This window comes from Falco naumanni, chromosome 8 (assembly GCF_017639655.2).
Source record: "Falco naumanni isolate bFalNau1 chromosome 8, bFalNau1.pat, whole genome shotgun sequence".
NCBI lineage: Eukaryota > Metazoa > Chordata > Aves > Falconiformes > Falconidae > Falco > Falco naumanni.
Window position 1 is genome coordinate 9,841,031 of NC_054061.1, and position 18,236 is coordinate 9,859,266.

The 18,236-nt window shown below is 44.9% G+C and overlaps 1 protein-coding gene and 1 long non-coding RNA gene across 3 annotated transcripts; one reads left to right on the forward strand and one right to left on the reverse strand.

The window, feature by feature from the left end:
- Positions 1-232: 232 nt before the first annotated feature.
- On the forward strand, positions 233-3,125 carry LOC121092264. Its single transcript, XR_005829236.1, has 2 exons — positions 233-402; positions 2,884-3,125. It is a non-coding gene; the product is annotated as an uncharacterized LOC121092264 (long non-coding RNA).
- A 3,717-nt stretch (positions 3,126-6,842) lies between these two features.
- Positions 6,843-17,740, reverse strand: LOC121092262 (ovoinhibitor-like). 2 transcript variants are annotated; one of them, XM_040602945.1, is made up of 16 exons: positions 17,620-17,740; positions 16,796-16,815; positions 15,813-15,946; positions 15,572-15,632; positions 14,933-15,066; positions 14,433-14,484; positions 13,261-13,397; positions 12,772-12,832; positions 11,837-11,973; positions 11,321-11,381; positions 10,001-10,134; positions 9,864-9,924; positions 8,456-8,592; positions 8,011-8,071; positions 7,530-7,645; positions 6,843-7,030 (listed from the first exon to the last, which is right to left on the reverse strand). In XM_040602945.1, exons 1-16 carry the CDS (start codon positions 17,672-17,674, stop codon positions 6,985-6,987), a joined length of 1,407 nt encoding a protein of 468 aa, XP_040458879.1. In that variant the 5' UTR covers positions 17,675-17,740; the 3' UTR covers positions 6,843-6,984. The 2 variants fall into 2 exon arrangements, with proteins under 2 accessions (XP_040458879.1, XP_040458878.1); XM_040602944.1 differs by having other exon boundaries at positions 7,984-8,071.
- Positions 17,741-18,236: the final 496 nt, after the last annotated feature.

Below are 18,236 nucleotides of genomic sequence, written 5' to 3' on the forward strand. Positions count from 1 at the left end.
ACTAGCAGGGCTGGAAAAAGTAATTCAGTATGGTTGGGATGAGCAATTGCTGCATGCTACTGAGCAGCAAGAAGGAACACAAAGGCTTCAAGGAAGATCACCTGATCCCTGGACAGCTGCATTCAAGAGCTTGTTTACAGAGGGTTAAGCGTCCCAGATACAACTACAGTACAAAGGTTATGGCGAAGCTGGCTGCAGAGACAGGTTACAATCTCCCTTGAAATACAGGGATCATCTCTTCACAGTCAGCTGCCAAGCCTCATTAATTTATCATAGGAACATGCCTTCGGTGCTCGCTCCCCTCAGTTCTGTTGCATAAGATTGACAGACATGTCTACAGATCACAAAGTGTTCCTGACAAAAGGTTAATTAACCTTCAGTGGTTACATCTCCCTCCTCTTGGTAAGTAACACACCAAGCTTGTGCGTTTGGGGGAGGACTGGCTGTAAATGAGTTATATTTGCCTTTTATGCTCTTGATCAGAACTCAGGAGGACTGGAATAACTGGAATGATTTTTCTGAGCTCTGTCTGGAGTAGTAGGTAACCGAGGAAGAATTTCCTTGAGTGAATGGCCAAAGCCTTGGACTCAGGGTTTTCAGACCAGCCCCAGGGCTGTGAATGAGATCCCCATCAGCCTTTAGCTCCACAGCCCTTTGGGCCAGGATCCGGGATCTGCTTCATGCAAGCTCAGGGCACGGTGAACTCAGGTTCTACAAAACTTGAAGGAGCTAGAGGTGCAGAAGTTTATACACAGATAATGACACGTATGAGAGAGGAATTATTCTAAAGTGTTTTTTAAGTTAGGTAAACATTTCGAGAGTGTGTCACCCTGCACAAACCCTGTATGGGAGGAAGCAACCAGGAGTGCAAAGCAGCTTTTCCTGGAGGTGCCAGTCCATTGCTGCCACGGTAAGCTGGAGGCATCGCTCCCCTATTAACCGCCCCAAGAAACAGCAATGTCTCACATCCCCAGGTAAAGTTTTCTTTCCGTGTGAAACCATGGGACAAGGCAATGCAAAACAGGAGCAAGCAGAGCATCAAACAAAAACACACTCCCAGATCTCCACTTACCAGCCTACAAACTCGCAAAAATTCATGTGAGAAATGTTTGGAAAAGACAAATGAAGGTGGTTGCTCTCATTTATGGGAAGAAAACCAGGAGCCTCTGGGATTTGGGATGAATGACGGTTTGCTTTTTAAGAAAGAGCTTGTAAATAAAGCAGCAAAAAGGGATTTTTCTTTCTGAAGGATAGGGTGAAATGGGCTAAGAATGAAAATCCACTGCTCTCCCTAGTGGGAGAGAAAGGGAGAATAGAGACAGTGCACATCAGGGTGCTATAACTCGATCACTTGTCTAGAATAGGAGGAACTGGATGGAAAGAGTTTCTATAGCTGAGGGACTGTTGGCATCATAACAACTGAACACTTCTTCCTCCACTATTAACCTCAAAATAAAAAAAATATATATTTATTCTGCAAAGTTCAGCTTTAATGAGACCACTGGCTGATTCTTTGCAGCTGCACATGGGTGAAGCATCGTTGGTGCTGACAGAAAGGAGCATGCTGCTTTTTTTTCTATTTCTATTTCTAATTTACTATTTCACAGACACTGAGGTAGATAGCAGGACTTACCATCTCTAAACGATTGCACTAGCAAAGTAATGCAGGTATTTACTTAATATGTTAGTACCTGCATGACAGCTGCTATGCTGTACATGATCATATGGCCCCTACATCCCCTGGCTTGGGCACTGTGCCCCATTTGCAACCTGACAAAAAATTCCTGTCTCAGAGGAGCTGAACGCACCGATATCTGCAGAGGTTTTGTGTGTCTCCTTTTCTGGTCTTGAAATAGGTTATGCTGTGCTTTCCTGACGCTGTCAGTGAAGGTTGTTTGTGCACGCTGGCATAGCAAAGAAATATTTCTGCTACTTCTCTTGTATTTTACATCTTTTTGCCATCTTTCTCTTCATACATTTGAATGCAGCCTGTGGAGAATAGCAATATTAGAAAGCTAGCGTTAAATCACTGCCAAATAAAATGTCAACAGAAGGTATTATGCATCACTTACGTCCAATCGTACGCTGCCTGCTCAGCATCCGGCTGACATTATTTGGGATGCTGCCACAGGGAGCAATGGGAGTTCAGGCTGCTTTGGAGTTCGCCTTCCTTCGTAGTCACTGGGATGACTGCTGTTCCTGAGTCCCTGGGTATCCCATGTTCTCTGCAGGGAAAGTCTGCCATTCGAGACTCAGCGTGACCATTTTCCCAAAGGGGTATGGATGCTGGGAATGTAAACAAAACTCCCAAATTATGCAAGTGGGGGACAGTTCATCTGAGTTAACCACCAACAGTGAAGAGGTTTTACTGTCTCTGGCTCTTATAATCCTATCAGTCAACAAACCTATGCCATCTAAATGTGCTGCATCATTTGGATTTCCACTCTAGCTATTTTCTTCAGCTATTTTCTTTTCTCTGCTAAATCTTCATGATTTCCCCATAGCATAAACAGCAAGTGAAGAGGGAGAAAAGCAGGATAAATTGGAAAAGCACAGGGAAAGGCCAGGGGCTAGGGGACTGTCACTCAGAAAGCATGTTCTCTCCATTGGGCTGACACGTTATAGGCACGGATCCCACATTCACTGGTGTAAGTGAAACCATCTGTGCCACAGATCCGCTCCCGCGCTTGGACTGGCCATCCTCAGCGATGCCCCTGGGGCATGTGCTACAGCTTTAAAGGGAAGAGAGAAAAAGAGTCTAAAGCAATAGATTTCCAAACATTCCTTGTTCTTCAGGGGGGCTTGAATGAAATTAAGGGTTTACTTCTATAAATAAAAGAGAGGCGGGAAGCGATACACTGTGTGAACATTTTTTGTCTGCAGATTTACCGTATGTTTAAACTTACGGGGCCGCACCTTAGCCGGTGAAAATCCATGAAAATCCAAAACGCTCCTTGTCTGAGTGGATGCCTACAGCTGGAGGCAGGCTCTGTTCCGCTGCTGCTCCCTGCCTTTGTCGTATCTACTGGTTGATCAGCAGAAAGCAGGCAACCAGAACCCAGAGCGTGGCAAGGAACCAAATAAAATTGTATCAAACATTAAATTACAACAAGAGAATGAACCTGTCTGAGTGTGAACATATTGATGGATGGAACGAGTAGGTACCAGAATGATATTCCTTTAAATCTAGAGGCCTGGGGATTTTTTTTTTAGTTCCCAGTATTTTCTTTGCTAATGGCTGATTAAATAGACCTGACTGAGTTTGTGAGTTTGTGTAATTATTTCTATATTTCTTTTCTTTTTTGAGAAACGTATAGTTATAAAAGTGGTTTAAAATAATTTAAATATTCTCCTGAAAAAAGAACAGTTTTGAAAATCAGCAGGGTGAGCCTTGTCACTCTCAAGCACCCCTCAAGAGAGTGACAGAGTGTCTAGGCCCATCCACAAGCTTCTCTAGTAAATGCAGCATATGAAAAAATAAAAAAGCTAAAACAAGGCAAATTATCAGCAGACATAATTTTGAAAGGTATAGATTTTTTGGTAAAGTGCTTGAATGAAGTTTAGTGACAGATACCATTGTGCGGTTTGGCTTTTTTCAGTTCACAGATGGGTGAATGCTGATAAATGTTGAAAAAGAATCTTTCGGCTCACTATGAAAAGACTGTGTATTGTTTTGTAAATCCCACTTTACAATCAGGTTTTAAATGATTCCACCTCATTCTTCCTCCTCTTTGTGTTATAAGAAAAATGACTGTAGACTCAGAAAACATTGATAAGTCTATAAAGATAAGTTAGACAAACAAGGAAGGAGAGAGGACATTTATATTTTTAAGATACTGCGCCTGAAATATGTACTGGTGCATTTACAGGTCATGAATCCTGAGGCTGAACTGTCATCAGTGTGAAATACATCAAAGTCCGTCAGCCCTTGGCGCGGCTCGGCAGCTCAGTCCCTGCTCTCCCAAGCCGGAGGGTTGCAGGGTGCCTGCAAAGCAGCGTGCGGAGCTGGACCAGCTGTGTTTTCAGCAGTAAATTTTAGACGCCTGATGCTGCAGTCGTAGCAGGCACTGGAAAGTCAGTTTTTTCTTCACCGTATCCTTGACCGAGGGTATGAGGCTGCACATGCAGCTACTTCTGTTCATGGCAAGAGTGCAAAAATAAGGGTGCACCGAAACAGGACTAAATCCATGCTTGCATCCTGATCCTTTTAGTGCCGCTTCCCAAGTTAAAAAACAGGCTTTCCTAGCATGACAGTTGAATGGTTTTTGAGAGTAAAGTGACCACTTCGAAGCTGCTCAGGCTTTTGCCCAAGGTGGGTAAGAAAGCCAGCCTCAGGACTGTGCAACGTTATGCACCTGAGAAGCCAGGGAGCAGCAGGCTGAGCAGCACCAAAGCATCTGTCACCCTCACGCTGGAGACTTACTGAATTTGCAGCCTGGCAAGCACTGAGCTCACAAGACGATCTCTTGGTGTTCTCCAGTAATCTCTATCTATCCAGCCATTCCCCTATCTAAGGGCAAGCAGGCATGCAGCTCAGTCAACCATACCTTAAAACCACCTTTCAAGTCTCTTTAAACCTGGTATCATTCTACCTCTTCTCTAAGACACAAAACTTCAATGCTTCCTCTTGAATGTGCTCACCTTTGCCTGACCATTGCTTCCTCAGAATAGAATCATGTAAGTTGGAAAAGACCATTACGACCAAGTCCAGCCGTTAACCCAGCACTGCTAAGTCCAGCGCTAAACCATGTCCCTAAGTGCCACGTCTACACGTCCTTTAAATACCTCCAGAGATGGTGACTCAGCCACTTCCCCAAGCAGCCTGTTCCAGTGTTTGACAACCTTTTTGGTGAATAAATTTTTCCTAATATCCAATCTAAACCTCCCCTGGCACAACTTGAGGCCGTTTCCAACACAAAGCAGAGAGAAACCATCTAACACACACTCAGTAGTAACCCTGGAACAGCTGAAAAACAACTCTGAGGCACAGAAAACAGCTCTGTCCCTGGGAAGAAGGCTGTCCTACTTTTATAGCGTTATATTGCTATCACAAAACACTCCCCGAGCCTGGGGGATACTTAAACTCCAATGTCAGGCTTTTCCCATTTTCTGGCCCAGTTTTAGTGATTTATTCCATTATATACTTTTACATGAAACCTACTGGCAAATACTGCATGGAAACCTCTGTCTAACGACCACTTTGGCTTCTTTCCTGGATTCCTCTGAGCTAATCTCAACTTTGTGCCTCCTTGAGTTCATGTTTGCCTTTGGTGTCATCAGAGAACGAGCTCCACAGCAGCAGCTTTGGCACAGTTGTGCCCAGCTAATGCCGTTCAGTTGGATCTTGACAGCTTTACTGCAAAGGCTTGCAAAAGCCGAGGTCAGAACTAAGTCCAAGTGAAAGTCTGCCAAAGTCCACAAAAAAAAAATAAATTATTCAGGTCTTATCCCTGAGGATAACCAAGTCACACTTAACAGTAAAGCAGCATGTTCTGTTAAAACACCTGAACAGAAAATGGCAAAAAGGTTATATAAACCAAAGGAACGTTTACATTAGGACACAGACCCAAGAAAATTACAATATGCCATTGTTAGTTACAAATCGTCTTGAAAAGTACATGCCAGCCATGGACACTAATGGCACAGAGGTACTACGGCCTCATTCCCTGATACAATACCCACAGTGTCTCCAAGTCAGGAACATTTGCCTTCAGCCTATTCTTCTAGCCTGACAATTCAAAGAGTGACTTTCCAAACCAATCCAAACAATTGTGTTTTTCTCTGGTAAACTACAATGGGACACTGAGCTAGGGAGGCACTAGCTGTAGTCCAGAAGAAATCTTTTAACCCTGAAATATTGGACTAGCAATAGCTTTGGTGACCGGGAGCTAGGGGTAGTGGCTGTACCTATGATGTCAACCGATGAAGGGCAGCTCCTAGGTCCCCCTACCTCCCTGCCATCCATATGGACACCAAAGTGACAGCAACTCTATCACTAGGTCCTGAGGTTTTTTGCCTCAAAAAAGCAGGCAAAACAAGGCTACCAGGCAGAACCACTTTCATACGACTTGTTATATGTTCAGTCAAAACTGATCACAAGTGAACCTCTGCATACTTTTCCTTCCCAAACAGCTTTAGAAGGCAGGCAGCTTGCAGTGATGTATCAGGGCTGCCCCACACCCCAGGGGTCATTTCTGCCCACCAGACCCAGAGATATCCTGTTGCCTTAATAAATCAAGATATTGCATGAGTGGACAGACACATCTGTTGTCTGTGACCCTGAAGGGAGCTTCACATTCTCCTCCTGTGGATTGTATCCTATAAACTTGAAAACAGGACAAATTCAGTGGAGACAGGCTGGGATCACCTTTCCTGACAGCAGCTGCTGCCTTTTTCATGGGACAGGCTGCACAGGCAGTGGGAACCAGGACAGGGGGCACCTCTTGGCTAGGCATCAGTTTCCCTTTCTAGCCCATGGCAAGGAAGTGCCCTTGAGAACAAACCACCACCCACAACCTAGATGCTGCCTGTGGAGTAGGTAGACCATGTTCTTGCACTGGCTATAAGGATAGAGTCCATGATCTGGTCATATGGAGATACTAAAGGTGAGGTGGGACTAATACTGACAAGGAGACTCTGAGGAGTAAGGACGTGCCTGGGAGTTTCAAGGGGAGGTCAAGCCCTCAGAGCAGCAATGGCAGTGACACGTGGCAGGAAAAGATTTACCCACATTGTCTGGTAGAGCAGAATATCAATAGAAAAATACATATGCACCACTAGAAGTACTGTGTCAGAGAGGAGAAGGGGCAAAAGGGATGAGACATGGCATTAAGACAGAGAAATGTTGCCGAGTGAGTTTATTGAACAAGTGTTTCAGGAGCTAAGGAAATGAGACAAACTGAAGGAAATTTGCTGGGGAAGATCAGCCCCTGAGAAATCACATGCAAGGGAGCTTGTCTTCCCAGGCTGGACTCCAGCACAGACTTAGCATTCAGTCAGACTCAGGAGGTCGAGAGTCCTACTGCTTTTCCTGGTGAGAAAAGGAAAGAGAAGTATTAGACACAGAGCACGTTCAGAGCTGAAGCCCTATTCCTCATTTCACTGGCCCAAGTGTTGACTCAGTGTTGACTCAAGATAAAGAACAGTCTCAAAAGCCCAAATACTCCCTTTCATTACTGTAATGAAAGGAAAGATGAAAGGTTTTGCACATTTGCTATAACGCAGTTGGTTTAGTGCAGGACTTTCCACATACCCTCACGAGCTTGTGGGACAGATTGCACACTGGTGAAAATGAGTAAAATATCTCTGACATTAACAAACAAGAGGCCATGGACAGATCACAGAAATGGGCCCTTTGCATTTTCCCTTAAAATGCAAAAAAACCATCTACTTGTACAAGTCGTGGTGCACCAGGAATGTCTAGTATATGCCCATAAGCAGTTAGTCAAAAAGACATTATGAAAACAGCTCGGCATTCATATTGGTACAGGAATTGGTCATGAAAGGAAAGGGGTTACTCTTGTACGTACAGGTAGGCATTGCAGAAAGTACATCTGTTGCTGTATGTTTTGCCATCGGAGCCACAGTGGGGCATATATTCCAAGGAGCATATAGGAGAGACTTCTTGGAAGTCCTTGCAAATCTCCTGCACACAAGAAGATAGACATGAGCTTCTCTGCCTGAGAGCAAACCGTGTCCCCCGAGCACAAGGAATGACACCCCACTGAGAAATGAAACTCTTTGTAACATCATGATAAGGAAATCAAGGTTTCCTCCTGACAGAAGATGTGATCTTGTAGTGTTTCTGCTCACTGTCATGTCTTTTCCTGCCCTGTTACAGGGCAATGAGATGGATGTTGGCTGTTTTATGGATGAGTGTGAAATTGCCAAGGGTTCTCCTCAGGTCTGCACACCACCGGTTCCCCAGTTGTAACCCAGAGCAGAGGACAGTCCCCCATGAGTGTAACAGACACTGGACCTCACTTTTTGTTCCCATCCTTTCCCACTCACTTTTGAAACCTGCTCTTCACAGCGTCCATTCTTTCTTTTGCCAAGATTGGTCCGATACTCCCTGGAGGAAGGAGAGACCGTAGTTAGCCGCAACCCTCCCCATTACAACCACAGTGCAAGAGCAAACCTTGCTCCCACGTAGTGCACAGATTTTCAGACAAATGAGCTCAGCATTGCCCGCACAGCACTAACAAGAACATGCCCTTATGGACCAGGCACATGTCTTTTGGAATAACACTCTCGCCAGTTGATGCCTCCCCATTTTGAGGGGTTCTGGGGTTGAATGCCCATGTCAAACAGCAACCAGGGCAAGCAAGAAAGCTTGGAAAGACAGACAGGACCTATACAGTACAGGCTTTCAGAGACCGCCCTTGCACATTACTTGGCACTCATGGATCCAACCACCACCACTGCAAATCCCCCAGGGAGAAGGACAAGTACTTACAGGTTGTGGGCACACAGGGTACACTCGCTGGCGTAAGTGACACCATCGGTACCACAGACGGGATTGTAGATCATTGTGCAGGCCATCAGCTGTTTGCCGTCCTCCAGCGTGGAGACTGGGTACTGGCTGCAGTTGAGCTAGGGAACAAAGATGACCAAAGCTCTGGCACAGGCTCTGCTCTGTGCAAGGGCACCCGGGCACACACACATACACTTACGCCTCTACCTGTTAGGATCTGCCATAGGACAAATTATGGTTATATATTAACTCATTCTTCATGGGAAACTAGCAATTTCCTTTCAGAGCCTTATGTTAGAGAAGTCTGAATCAAGGCTTGAAGGCAGACATTACTCATTCAGCCTTGTATTCATCATGATGCCCCTATACCTTGCAGAACCTACCAGGATATTACAAAACACAGCTTAAAAATAATCTGCAAATCAAAATGGCGTGATTTATGCACTTCTTGCAAGAGGGCCAACTGTGACCAAGGTGTTTTTCATGGCCCACAAGAATGGAGGGGAGATGTGCTGACAGGTCTTTTGTTGCAAAGGGACGGTTCGGAGTGTTGAAATCTGCCAGTAGGACTGACAGCAGTTGAAGCTGATTTACACCAGTTGAAGAACTGGTCTTGCGTTTGAGCACTCCCAGTTTCTCCACCGTGGTGAGCTCTTCCTCCCTGATTTATGTATCTCACCCGGTCTGAGCACAGAGCGTACTCAGGAAACAAAGGAATGACATTTTGTAGTTTGTTTGTATAGAAACAAAATATCTGACTCGGGATGTTGACTCTTTCAAACACATGCTAATGAGATGGCTTTGTTCTTCTATTCCCCGGTGAGTGTAAATAGTTTAGAGCTGGCCAAATACAGTTAATCTGGTATTTTTACAAGATTCATTGTTGGTATACATTAGATTACATTGCATTTACAAAAAAAACAGAGAGGGGTTTGAACCCCCTCATTAGGGGAGGGATTCATTAAGTATCAGCGTTCAAAACACAGGCAATTTTCTAAGACTTGCAGAACATCCTTTTTGTAAAATGCAAGTGTCCAGAAGGCAGCGGGTACCCTGGGTCTTCTGCATTCCCTTCCCATGTTGCCAAAACAGACTGCTAAGTTTCTGCGGCAGCTATGACAGACTGCTGTGGGAAAGGGATTTCTGCTTGTAAAGCCTTAAATCATTTATGTCACCTGTCTCATAACTCATCCCTCTCCTGTCCTCTCCTCTTTCTTTTCCTGACTGCATCCAGAAAGTGCCCAATATTCCCGCTGCTGGGAGGATGATACTCAGCCTCAGAAGGAAGGACTACACAAGGCATGACCCTTGGTGGAGGTTACACCACCAAAAGCGCTTATTCAATTATGCGGTCAGCTCAAGCGTTTATTTTCCTTTAGGTTTCACTTACTTGGGAAACTTCTTCTATGCACTTTCCATCATGCTTCTTGGCAACGCTGGTTCCGCGTTCGCTGGAAAAGAAAGCAGAGTTTAAAAATGCTCAACAAGTAACTGGTGAGCTCTCAAGGGGTGACCTCCAGGGCTTACATGTTATGGGCACAGAGCGCACAGTCGTTGCTGTAGGTGACCCCATCTGTCCCACAGATCTCACGCAGGATGAAGGGGCAGGCTGTGATAGCTTCACTGGTTTGGGTATCGCTCAGGTAGGCACTGCAGTCAACCTAGGGGGATAAAATAACAGTGCTGGGTCAGTTGCTGGGAGGTGGCAGAGTGCCTCATCTGCAGTCTGCCCACCCTGATCCTCCAGATTTTAAAGGCTTCTGCCAAGCAGAAAACCAGAGGGGTTTTTAGGTTTAATCTCCTGTTAGAAATTAGTCGAGTAATTGTAGTTGGATTTGGTATTGTCTGCTAACAGAGGAAAGAAAGGAACAGCTGGCCAAAAGGATTATTCTCCTAGGGTAGTACATATGCAAGTTTTAAAACAAGCCTTTAACCCAAGGAGTCTGATTTAAAGTGTTTGACATTAAGTCCAGCTTGTCATAGTTAACTAAATCTGAGATTTTGTTTCCGCTTTTTCTTAACAGCAGCAAGAACTGTTTCACCAGCTCCTTTTGCAAAAATATTTACAATATATAAAATCTAACAGTTTCAGTATTTGAGGATATATAGGCATGCACCTATTAGAAGTCAGCCTACACTAACATCACTGACACTTCACTGTCATTTTGCATAGCTTCCCCAGTGCAGCGTCTCTTATTATCCATATTTCCCACATGGTCCAAGAGCAAATTAAAGCAAAGACAGCATTTTAACAATGTGTCTTTACTATAGAAAATAGATTGCAGTCCCTCGGGATGCATGAAATTATTTTTGGTGCTTTAGAGCTGCTTTGCATAAGCAGAATAAATGTGTTGAGGTATTATCAGCACATATTGTTACTGTGGAGGATAATAAAGCTATTCCTGTATGCATACCTGACAGCAGATTTTCCTGGCTGACCAGAGCACAGGGATTTTTTTACCTGCCTGTCTAGCGCAATGGAAATCCTAGCACTGAATGGATATACAGACATCTAACACAGTCTTCTGTCTTCCTCTCCTGCTGTGCTAAAATGGGCTGCATGGCTCTTGGGCTGCCTCTGATGATTTCTGTTCAGAGATCTGCAGTACTGGGACATTTTGCCTCTGAAGTCCCAGCCTGTTCCCATTTTTTCTTGCCCTCACGTACAGCACATTGGCTGCAGCCGCTGTGAGCAGCTAGGGAGAATGACAGCACCAGCACGAACCCTGTACATCACCCCTCTCCATGCATCCAGGAGCCCAGCAGGTGCCCTGAACTCAGCCAGGGTCTTCCTGGAGAATGGAGAGAGCAGGAGATAGCACTTATTTTATAGCTGGTTATACTTACAGGAGTACTTTCTTCCTTGCATCTTCCCTCATGGCTTTTCTCAACATGTGTCCCATGTTTTCTGAAAGAGAGAGGCTGGCATTAGGGTGCTCACTGGCTAAGCCCTGTGACACCCAGGTGCCACCGAAAGCAAATCAAACTCATAGCAAATATATATGGTAAGGGAGACATCTGATTGCCTAAAGAACCAGCTTCTCCCGGTCATTAGCAAGTGTAATCCTAAGCAGTAGTGAAACTATCAGGTCTCCTCACTGTGTGCTATGCAACAGCCCCATCTGCTCTTTCCTCTGCCCAAATACCACAGCCCTCATGGTGTGCTCTGACTGAGAGCTGGCTCTCCCACAGTTCCCCCAAGGAGCACAGACAGAGCATCAGGGAACAAAATCAAGGTGATAGGGGCTCGAGGAGGTTGAAAGAGAAAAAGACATACCTACATCTTGGCATCAAAAGAAAAGCCATCTGGAGCACTAACTATGGCTAGTCACTCCAAAAGAGAGTCCTACGTACAGTACTTACAGGTTATGGGCACAGATGCTACATTCGTTGTCGTAAGTAAATCCATCTGTACCGCAGACTGGGAGCAGGATCCTTGGACAGGGCATGTAGGATTTGCCACCCTTCATAATTTGTGATGGGTATTGACTGCAATCAATCTACAAAAAGCAGGAGTGTCAAACCTGGGGAAGTCCTTGTTCTGTAAGGAAAACCCCAGCGTATCCTTCTGCCATGTCTTTTACACTGGGGTGCTGAGACAACACTGGTGCTACGACTCGGTTCTCTCAAAACCAGGGTGAGTCAGTTCTGCATGATTCCTCTCGTGCACAGAGGGAACTGCACAGCACTGCATCGTTTGTGAGATGCCAAATCACTAGGGTAAGTAGCTTGGTCAATGCCAAATGCAAGATAGGTCAGAAAAGCAAAATAAAAGAGAAAAGCATAGTCCCTTCTTCATTCTGCAGTATAGCTATAAACAAAACACCAAAATAGGGAAGGAATTTAGACTTCGCTGACAATGCATTTGAAGAGCATCCTCAAAGGAAGATCTAAGCCCAGACTGACTGACTTCCACGGCATGTGTTGGCATGCCCTAGACACCAGCTCTGGGACTTCTTGGCTGATAGACTCAGATCAAAATTTCTGGAGTGCTCCATACACCAGAATATATCCCCGCCCCAAGGGTTGGTGTAGGTGGGAATTTGTAATGAAAACTCTGTGCCTAGCTCCATGCAGCCCATCTGCCAGGACTGTGCAGGCAAGGAGGGCCCAGAGGACACCCGCCTCAGGACAGATGGGATTTGTAGGCATCCTCAACACAAGGGACTGACCAGATTTAATAGATGTGGAGAAAGCCAGGCTTCAGGCCAGCTCACTTTCAAAGTAGATGTAGCCTCAGGGAACCTTTCAGTTGATGCAGCTAAAGAGGAGAAATATGCTTTATATTGAATACTTACCTTGGAAGTCTCCTGTTTGCATTTTCCATTGTGTTTTTTGCTAACATGGGTCCTGTGTTCTCTGGAAGAGAGAAACAATAAAGGTGAGGAACTAAATGCTTGACTTTTGGTCACAGTCACGTGCAAAATGAAGCAAACCATGGCTTCAGACTCTGGAAGAGTCTATCAGAATAGCTACATCACTCATTAACAAGTTCATCACATCTCATGATAACATGCAATTTAAAGTAATATTCTTAATTATTCCTTCCTCTGCTCAGTCACTGCCTAGCCCACAGACTACTCCAGGGAGCTGTCATCTGACTCTTCAATGTTTCCTCTCATGAGCACAAAGAAGGTATCAGAAGGAAACTCGAGGTAAATCCAAAACCAACCCAGTTTCTAAGGGACTTGAAGAAATAGGCATAAGCAGAAATGCAGAAGGATGGTTCTGAGGACTGCAAAGCATTGCTGGTTACTTAGGAGGAGTGCTCTACGTATGGGACTTACCCGTTGTGGGCACAGATCCCACATTCATTATCATATGTAACGCCATCTGTGCCACAAACAGGATTCAGGTCCCTTGGACAGGATACTAATACTTTGCCATCTTTAGTGGTTGTTGTTTGGTACTTATTGCAGTCAAACTGTCAAATAAGAAGAATTAGCTTTAGTGGAGCCCTTGCTATGAAAGAAAAGTTGATGCAAAACTTTTCTGTACCATTCTGTTTCCCAGCCTCCACTGTTTCTGCAAGAGGACAAAGCCCTGATATACTGAAGCTAAATCTTCAATCAGAAATGAACTTTCTGAATACTATCCTACTTCTCTAGGAGTCAAAAAAAAGGACTGTCTTGGAGAAGGGGTCCTTGAGGCAGAAGAACATATACAAAAATTCTGGGCCCATTCTCAATAATAAAAAAAAAAGTCTTCAATTTAGTGGGAAACATTTTTCATCAGCTGGAAATCTGACTAATACTGTGCTGGTTTGTGCTGGTTTTCTCCCCACTTCTCCAGCTCTGTGATTACTTATTACTTAGATACCCTGCAGTTAAGCACTGAGTTTGAAAGCATAGAGGGAAAAATCATTATCTATCAGCTGGAGAATGGACTTTCTACATCCCAGAATTTTGGTGCTGAAATATAGAAGCTTCTTTTCCTGAAGCACCAGACTGTTGGCCTCATACAAATATACAATAAACTGTTCTCTATGAATATGTATGCTTAGTGCTCTCATGAGTCTCACTGTCTGTGAAAGCACCAGCATGGGAGTTTGGAATCCCTGTTGCAAAGGGTGGAAACACTTGTGACCTCCAAAGAGAAAACTGCCAACTTGCACAGCATGTTGGCAAGTAAAATCTTGGGCGTCCCCTTCCCCGGGTACAAAAACCAGCTCAGGACGTAGGGAAGTGGGCTCTGCAGCACTGACTCACTGCAGGTTCTCATTTCATACCCATCTCTTGCCTCCTTCATCGGCTTGCTGTGGTATGCATGGGGTGACCCGCTCTTTGGAGCGGGGAGGGTGCAAAACCCACCCTCACTGTGCAGGAAAGCAAAGTGTGGACGGGGACCCTCATCAGCTTTGCCATATGGTCCTCTTGCAGTTCCCTAGGGAAATCTGTGGGGTTCTCAGGGTTCTATGAACAGCCTTAAGAAGTGGAATTTTGACTTCTATTGCACTTACAGTCTCCTTGCATTCTCCATCATGCATTTTGCTAACGTTGGTGTGATGTTCTCTGCAAGAAAGAAACGCTTTGGTTACGAAGCCTTGAGAATAACTTTTCCTGTTACGCTCTAGGCACTGTGGGGAGAAAGCAAGGTCCCACCCTGGTGGGACACTACGGCTGCTTGACTTGTCTGAATGCACCCTGCAGATGGTAGCAGCAAACGCAGGGTATTTCTGTATCACATGGTAATCAAGTGTGGGGAGTAATTAGGTGTTCCAAGTAACACTTTGATTTGTTTGTGACTCTGCTCTGGGATGTCCTCTGGTTCTTTTGTGATTCCCCTGGTGAGCACAGACAGAAAGCAGGGAAGAAAACTCAGATCGGCTGGACAATTACAAACAGCCTTAAGAATTACAAGATACCTGCCTTAAGAAGGACTAGTGTTATTATAGAAATGTTTCTGAGAGCCTGAACTATTGTTAATGATCCAGAAGAATGTTCTATGCACAAGACTTACGCATTATAGGCACAGATCCCACATTCATTGTCGTAAGTTAAGCTATCTGAGCCACAGACTGGTTTCAGTATCCTTGGGCATGCTACCAGGACGTGATCACCTACTACAGTTGATCGGTATGTAGTGCAATCAACCTGTGAAAATAGAGGAATAGAGAAAAAAAAACCCGATATTTTCAATATAAAGACCTAACGCTCCTATGCAGTCTGCTTACTCTCCCTCAGCCTTTGGGAACAAATTCAGCATCAAACTAACTCCACTATCAAAAGCGGAAGCCAAAGTCGGTTCTGTGGGAACTGTCTTCTGCTGAAAAAAAATAGCACAGCAAGAAGGACTGTGATTTGAGTTTTGTGAGGTCCTTCATAAGGTCCTGCTGGAGCTACCTAGGTGGTGAGATCCAGCCTTCAGCCAACACAACATTCTCATTTTATTCCCAATTAAAGAGGCTAGAAGTCTGAAGTAGAAAGGCACAAAGACATGGTATCAGCCCATAAAAATTCTCTCAACTTTGGTTATCATCAGATTTCAATTCCTTTTGGGCTGCGCAGACCACCTGTGCACATTCTGTTTTCTGCTCGTGTGGTGCTTGAACCGTCCCCTTTTACAGCCAGCTGAAGTCTTCCACGGACTTTGCCTTACCGCAATAGGTTTCGGCTTGCATTCGCCATCATGTGCCTTCTCCACACTGGCCCTGTGTTGCCTAGAAGAGAGCAGACCCACGTCAGGGATCGCAGACAACAGCATCGCCTCGAGGCCAGTGGTGTCAGCACCCAGCTAACTCGTATGCTCCTCCGCCCCACCCATCCTTGGGGATGAAGCTGCCACCCTTACCTTGAACCCCTTGCCCTGAGGCTTCTGCCAGCTTTCCAGCCATACTCACTTGTTGTGGAAGCAGATCCCACAGTCGTTGCTGTACGTGACGCCATCAGTGCCACAGACTGGCTTTAAGTTCCTTGGGCAAGCTATCAAGGTCGTCCCATCCTTGCTGATGCTGGAATATTGGCTGCAATCAACCTGCAAAATCAGCACAAAATCAGCCCCAGCATCGGCTCCTCCTGGAAAGAAACCCCCCAGCAGCCTCCCAGCACCGCAGCCACAGCGCCTGCAGCTTCTGCCGGGAGGTAAATGAGAAGTGTTATTCTGAATCTGCTCAGGCAGACAGGAGTGAATCTTCCCTACAGAAGTTTCTGATTACATTTTCCTGCCAGGGTCCGGGGGAGGCATGGCACAGAGGAAGGATTGCTGTGGGTGAGACGCTGCCTAATGAAGGCAACCAGTAATTGGGAGCCCGGCTGTACACCAGAGCCCCTCAGCTCAACGTGTGCTCGTTTCAAATCATGCTGCAGTCTCCGGTGAGTTACAGGAGCCTCGTAACTGCGTGGGAAGAACCTGCAGACAAATCCGTCACACAGACCCTGCTGTTTTCCTCTCTGTGACATAGGTATGGGAAAACCTGTGCAAGGAATATAGTCCTGTGTGTCTTACTGTGTAGACAAAATTATCAAAATCACAGTCTTTGATGCTTTCGAGCATATCATCTTAAAACATTATTCCTCAGGAGGAGGTAACCGACAGCCTTTTGCTTGGAGTAACTAAATTGTGTCTAAGAGTTAATATAATAGGACTGTATAATTACTTTTCGCTTTCTTCATTTTATTTAATGAATTGAAAGTATTGTAAAAAATGAGGGAACTTCTACTTTCTCGTGAAATTTGCAATATCCTTCAGTCATGCACTGACAAATATTATTTGAACAGCCAAGCTTTCATTAGATTTAATCCACTTGCTCATCAGGTAATTACATACTGTTTCCACTCTACCAGAAACCTGGAACTGAACAGAATAAATAGATCTGTAGCTCACCTCAACTCCAAAGGCAGTACCTGAAAGAAAAAAACAGAGACAGAAAAGAAAAAAAAATAAATCAGATTATTGATATGCGGAATAGGTATAAGTAAATCTTTTCATGAAACTGTTAAATTCCATGACTGTTGTTGACTAATTTATTTGGTTTAGGAAAACATGGAGTTTTACATGATGCCATTAAATGGTCATTGGATGTATTAAAAGTATAAAGTTTCATTGCACTTTTGAGGGGACATAAAACAGAAGAGAGCACATATATTAATCCATCCCTGAGATGTTACAGGGAAGCAACACAGGTACTTTCAATTCAATACTCTTGGATTTTAACCTCTTCTAAGAGACTTTTTGTTTGACTTTCAGAAGTTTGGACATGCGTGTTTAAGATGACTGTTGACCACTGACACCCTCCATCACCAAACACATCCTTCTCAGTTACCAGGAACAGCACAGTAAACTCACAGAGCAATCCTAGAGGCTGAAGTTTGCATTTATATTGCTCACATGGAAAATGATGCCATTGCTAACAGTTTTACTTTGCCCTTATACACAGTACTCCCATGTGTAAGCTCCTGCCCTGCGCTAGGACTGCTCCTTCAGAGATTTGCTCCTACAAACGAAGATGATGAAAATGGTCATCTGTATTGTGGTTTGCTGAAACCTCAGTCTTGAAGTCTAATTTTTTGCTACACTCTCTCAGGAAGAATATTTCTTCATGGAATAAGACTCTTCTCCACACTACAAGACCCAAATACTTTTACTGAAATTAAAATTCAGTTCTCATTCAGCTAGATCCATCTCTGCAATACCCAGGAAACACTCACCTAAGCAGCAGCAAAGGGCGAGAGCCGCCTTCACAAAAACCTCTGTTATCTTCATGGCAGACAGAGGTACCACTCCAGCGCAGCCTGCAAGCTCTCTGTGAGGGAGAGGAAGATTGCAGGTAGGGGCAGGAATATATAGCTCACCACAAAATCCAGTGGTCCCACCTTATTAGGTAACATTCCAAGCCTGTCATCAACAGTCAAAGCCAAAAATAAATTTACCCAGCTCTAGATTTCTAGGTAATGATTGACATGGGTGTGTATGCCAGGAAGGGGCCTTTTGTGTGGCTGGATGGAAGTGCAGAGCATGCCAGGACCCCTCTCCTCCTGGGTGGATCTGCCCCAACCCTGGGCTGCCCCTCTCACGGCTGTGGCGTGTCACAGGCTCACATCTACCCTGCGACTGGGTCGCTGTAATTAGGTCTTTCTCCTCCTCTACACTTTTCAGCTGAGCTGCCAGCCGATAGCCAAACCCCTCGTTATTTAACCTCAGAGCATGATTTTGTACTCTTCACTGCTGTATTTCATCCCAGTTTGAGCCCAGGTAATTTCAGCCCAGAAGGTCACCCTGTGCTCTGCGGGAGAAATTCTGCTCTTCTCCCATTTTAAAAAATCTC

Bases quoted from the DNA above. Each gene is read 5' to 3' on its own strand.
- LOC121092262 (XM_040602944.1), bottom strand. From the start codon at position 17,674: ATGAAGATAACAGAGGTTTTTGTGAAGGCGGCTCTCGCCCTTTGCTGC. The intron at 12,833-13,260 runs GTAAGTCCCATA...TCTCTCTTCCAG, and splicing joins GGGATCTGTGCCCACAACGG to AGAACACAGGACCCATGTTA. The intron at 9,925-10,000 runs GTAAGCCCTGGA...TTTCTTTTCCAG, and splicing joins GCGCTCTGTGCCCATAACAT to CGAACGCGGAACCAGCGTTG.